General features: G+C 63.0%; 1 protein-coding gene across 1 annotated transcript in view; it reads right to left on the reverse strand.

Moving 5' to 3' along the window:
- PTPRS (protein tyrosine phosphatase, receptor type S) overlaps positions 1 to 5,076 on the reverse strand; it is a 59,082-nt gene that overhangs the window by 9,511 nt on the left and 44,495 nt on the right. The window contains exons 15-19 of the mRNA XM_023538594.1: positions 4,413 to 4,677; positions 3,266 to 3,363; positions 3,065 to 3,188; positions 2,303 to 2,478; positions 2,195 to 2,225 (exon numbers count right to left, since the gene is read on the reverse strand). Coding sequence (XP_023394362.1) covers positions 2,195 to 2,225; positions 2,303 to 2,478; positions 3,065 to 3,188; positions 3,266 to 3,363; positions 4,413 to 4,677 — 694 coding nt within the window. The remainder of the gene's footprint in view (positions 1 to 2,194; positions 2,226 to 2,302; positions 2,479 to 3,064; positions 3,189 to 3,265; positions 3,364 to 4,412; positions 4,678 to 5,076) is intronic.

Genomic DNA, 5,076 nt, shown 5'->3' on the forward strand with positions numbered 1-5,076 from the left:
GGTGGGTGGCTGAGCATGCCTGCAGGGAGAGCAGAGCCGTGGCGTGGGCTGGTCACTCCGGGGCCAGCCCAGGGGCTGGGGGCGGGGTGCTCTACAGCGTGAGTCTGCGATGGACGAGCTGCGGTTAGAGGGTGTGGCGGGGTGGGGGGGACCCCAGGCCTGCGGGCCTGAAACTGGAGCATTAGAGGCTGCAGCCCAGCCGCTCCCGACGCCCCTGGCTCACAGTGTCTGCCCGCCCCAGTCCCCCGCCCCAGCTGGGGAAGGACTGCCCTGCAGGACCTCAAGCTCCTAGTGCTTTGTGGCGGGAAGCAGGTGGGTGACACGGAAATGAAGCGGCAGATGACAGCTGGCTGGGCCTCCACAAACTCCGTTCCCCAGGGCGGGCGCAGGGGACAGACACCCCTTTCTGCCCTCCTGGGATCAGAGGCAGAGCTGAGGGGTCGGACTGGGGGGGATGTGGGTGTGTCTCAACCCTTCTGGACACCTGCGTGGGGCGGGGGTGCTACGCCCTACTCTGAGGCCTGGTTCTCTCATCAGCTACATGGACAGTGACGTCCTCGATCTCCAGAGCCCCCGGGGGTGGCAGGAGTCAGCGGAGTGGGCCTGGCTCTTCCTGATGTCTGGTCTGCCACGCCCGTTCCTCTCAGAGGGTGGCGGCTACGTGTGCACCCGCGCTCACGCTCACTCTGTAGCTAAGCGCCGCCACGGACGCACCGGGACTGATCCGTTAAAACACCGCCGGGCTGGATGGTGCACAACTGCTGCTCACGGGCCCCCTAGAGTCCACCCCTACAGGGTCTGCGGCTGGTGCCCCTTTGCCTGGTGGGTCCCCCGGCTGTCGCGTGGGTCGGCTCCTGTTCTTAAATACGTATGTGCCTATGTGTCTCACCTGTGCCCCTATCCGCCCCGCTAGTCACGACCAGCGGCCCCAGGGCCCAGCAGACCAGCCCGCCCTCCCCAGAAGCCAGCGCAGGACGGGTGGGCAGAGCTAGGAGGCGGGATGGAGAAACCAAAGATGAAAACAAACGGGTGGCGAAAGGAAGCCGAGAACAGGACACAGGAACTAACTTTCAAAGTGAAACCCCGGCTCCCTGAGGGGGCTGCTGAGGCCTGAATCTGCAGAAACAGCAAACAATAAATAAATGAAAACACGCGGGGGCCGCCGCCTCCCCCACCCGCACTGGGCGCACGCACAGCAGCCAGACGACAGATGCAGAGGGAGAGCGGCGCCAGCAGCGAGGGACACGCGGCCGCCGGGCCCGACCCGAGGACCAACAGTAGCTGCTGTTTCCCTCCGCCCGGCGTCCGCACGTGACTTTGGGAAGATCCCAAAGTTTTAGGCTCTTCTGTCAACACATCCCCCAGACCAGCCTGGACTCGGGTCCCCTGTTGGGGTCTGCGGGGGGAGTTTTAGGGGAGGATGCAGGATGGTGAAGGAAAAGATGGGGGCAGGGGAAGGGTGTATGGGCTGTGCGGCCCTCAGCTGAATGCTCGTGTTTAAAGACACCGAGATGGAAATGTAGCTGACGGGGAACAGAAACTCTTTTCTGCTCGGAGACAGAAAAGAGAACGGAGCCCACGAGAGGTGCCGTGTGAGACCTTGCACGATCTGTCGCGGAGGGCTGCAGCCATCGGTTAAATGCAAACCCTCGGAATCCTCATTCAACAAAAACAGGACTGACGAGAGACAGTCCGGCCGCAGCAAAGAAAGGAGGCCATCGGGAATGGCAGCGGAGGCCCTAAGGACAGTGGCCATCGGTTAAATGCAAATGTTTAGAACCTCCAGTTGGAAACGGGACATGAACCAGTTCGGATGCAGGAGGTGGAGAGCAGAGGGCGGGCCGAGGGGCAGAGGCAGCCGTGCTCTGAGCTCAAGGAGGACAGCAGCCATCGGCTAAATACAAGACTCCTCTGGTTAGGAGCGGCTGGCACGAGTCCACGGAGAGAGGGAAACGGGCTGTGTGACCACCGCGCGGACACGGTCAAGAATAAGATGCCACTGGCCGCGAGGTGTGGCCGGTGACTTTAGCGGCACCCTATGAACCTACAGGAAACCACGGAGAGGCAGGGGGAGCAGGGGCACCTGTGGCCACTGCAGGGGGAGGGACAGGGTACCGGAGAGGTGTGCTTGCTCAGGGCACGCCCCAGGGCAGTGTGGGAAACGCCGACACCCGCCACTAAGTGGGCTCGAGACGAGAGGTGTGAGAGTATTGATCACACTTGATCTGCACCGAGAGCAGAGCAGACGTGAGTGTGGGCCAGGGCTGGCTGGGGGCCCTGGGCAGCGGGCTCCAGGCCTCACCCGTGATTTCTCTTCTAGCCTCGTCATCATGACGATGGTAGCCGAGCGCTGCTCCCACACCATACGCCAGAAGTCACCGAAGGTCTCGGGCAGTGGCCCCTGCGTGGCGATGTATGCGTTCTGCCGCCTGTAGCCATCCACGTAGTTGGCGTTGATGTAGTCACTGCCCACCACGCCTGCAGCCAGGACGAGAAGCCGGGGATGGGTGGGGTGCCCCCTCCTTCTAAGCGGGCTCCATGCAACCACTGGGAAGCTCTCTGGGACTGCCCCAATCTGCCCCCATGAGGTCGCAGCACGTGCTCCGTTTCTCCTGTCAGCACAACTGCGGTGGGGCGCAGGGCTGTGGTGGGGCGCAGGGCTGTGGTGGGGCGAGATCATTCTCTGCAGGGGGGGCATCCCGTGTATCGTCAGGGGTTGAGTGTCATCCTGGGCCTCCACCCAGGTGTCACTAGCATCCCCGTCCTCCAATGTGTGACTACAAAAACATCCCCAGACGTTGTCAAATGTCCCCAGGGGTCAGAACTGCCCCAGCTGAGAACCAGCGACGTGGAGGAACAGATAGAACCATAACGGACAACGATTATACACATATCTAAAAATTCCCAGCGGCCTCTGACTGGAGCCAGACCAGGCCTGAGACCAGAACCAAGCTCCGGTTTCCCTGTGTGTCCCCTAGCCTGTGCACGCTGGCCCTGGGGTGCGGGGACCTGCGCTGTCTGGAGAACGCGGAAGGGCGGGAGAGAGCTGGGGCTGGCGTGCTACCTTCGATGGGCTGCAGGATGACTCGGGAGTGGTCGTACGCGATGACGTTGGCGTAGCGGTTCTTGGGCTTGTTCACCTCCAGGTTGGAATGCTCCCACGTGAACTGCTGGCCTGGATCGATGGACTGCGGGGGACGGGCAGGTGGGAGGGTCAGCGTGGGTGCTGGCAGCCCGGGAGGGCGGGAGGTAGGGGTGGGCTCACCTCATACTCCTGGGAGAGCTTGAGGCTGTCGTTGGCCTTGAGGCGTTCCGTGTGCTCGGCCATGTCCGCGATGGGGACTGGTGGGTGGCTGAGCATGCCTGCAGGGAGAGCAGAGCCGTGGCGTGGGCTGGTCACTCCGGGGCCAGCCCAGGGGCTGGGGGCGGGGTGCTCTACAGCGTGAGTCTGCGATGGACGAGCTGCGGTTAGAGGGTGTGGCGGGGTGGGGGGGACCCCAGGCCTGCGGGCCTGAAACTGGAGCATTAGAGGCTGCAGCCCAGCCGCTCCCGACGCCCCTGGCTCACAGTGTCTGCCCGCCCCAGTCCCCCGCCCCAGCTGGGGAAGGACTGCCCTGCAGGACCTCAAGCTCCTAGTGCTTTGTGGCGGGAAGCAGGTGGGTGACACGGAAATGAAGCGGCAGATGACAGCTGGCTGGGCCTCCACAAACTCCGTTCCCCAGGGCGGGCGCAGGGGACAGACACCCCTTTCTGCCCTCCTGGGATCAGAGGCAGAGCTGAGGGGTCGGACTGGGGGGGATGTGGGTGTGTCTCAACCCTTCTGGACACCTGCGTGGGGCGGGGGTGCTACGCCCTACTCTGAGGCCTGGTTCTCTCATCAGCTACATGGACAGTGACGTCCTCGATCTCCAGAGCCCCCGGGGGTGGCAGGAGTCAGCGGAGTGGGCCTGGCTCTTCCTGATGTCTGGTCTGCCACGCCCGTTCCTCTCAGAGGGTGGCGGCTACGTGTGCACCCGCGCTCACGCTCACTCTGTAGCTAAGCGCCGCCACGGACGCACCGGGACTGATCCGTTAAAACACCGCCGGGCTGGATGGTGCACAACTGCTGCTCACGGGCCCCCTAGAGTCCACCCCTACAGGGTCTGCGGCTGGTGCCCCTTTGCCTGGTGGGTCCCCCGGCTGTCGCGTGGGTCGGCTCCTGTTCTTAAATACGTATGTGCCTATGTGTCTCACCTGTGCCCCTATCCGCCCCGCTAGTCACGACCAGCGGCCCCAGGGCCCAGCAGACCAGCCCGCCCTCCCCAGAAGCCAGCGCAGGACGGGTGGGCAGAGCTAGGAGGCGGGATGGAGAAACCAAAGATGAAAACAAACGGGTGGCGAAAGGAAGCCGAGAACAGGACACAGGAACTAACTTTCAAAGTGAAACCCCGGCTCCCTGAGGGGGCTGCTGAGGCCTGAATCTGCAGAAACAGCAAACAATAAATAAATGAAAACACGCGGGGGCCGCCGCCTCCCCCACCCGCACTGGGCGCACGCACAGCAGCCAGACGACAGATGCAGAGGGAGAGCGGCGCCAGCAGCGAGGGACACGCGGCCGCCGGGCCCGACCCGAGGACCAACAGTAGCTGCTGTTTCCCTCCGCCCGGCGTCCGCACGTGACTTTGGGAAGATCCCAAAGTTTTAGGCTCTTCTGTCAACACATCCCCCAGACCAGCCTGGACTCGGGTCCCCTGTTGGGGTCTGCGGGGGGAGTTTTAGGGGAGGATGCAGGATGGTGAAGGAAAAGATGGGGGCAGGGGAAGGGTGTATGGGCTGTGCGGCCCTCAGCTGAATGCTCGTGTTTAAAGACACCGAGATGGAAATGTAGCTGACGGGGAACAGAAACTCTTTTCTGCTCGGAGACAGAAAAGAGAACGGAGCCCACGAGAGGTGCCGTGTGAGACCTTGCACGATCTGTCGCGGAGGGCTGCAGCCATCGGTTAAATGCAAACCCTCGGAATCCTCATTCAACAAAAACAGGACTGACGAGAGACAGTCCGGCCGCAGCAAAGAAAGGAGGCCATCGGGAATGGCAGC

Source organism: Pteropus vampyrus, unplaced genomic scaffold (genome assembly GCF_000151845.1).
Source record: "Pteropus vampyrus isolate Shadow unplaced genomic scaffold, Pvam_2.0 Scaffold226, whole genome shotgun sequence".
NCBI lineage: Eukaryota > Metazoa > Chordata > Mammalia > Chiroptera > Pteropodidae > Pteropus > Pteropus vampyrus.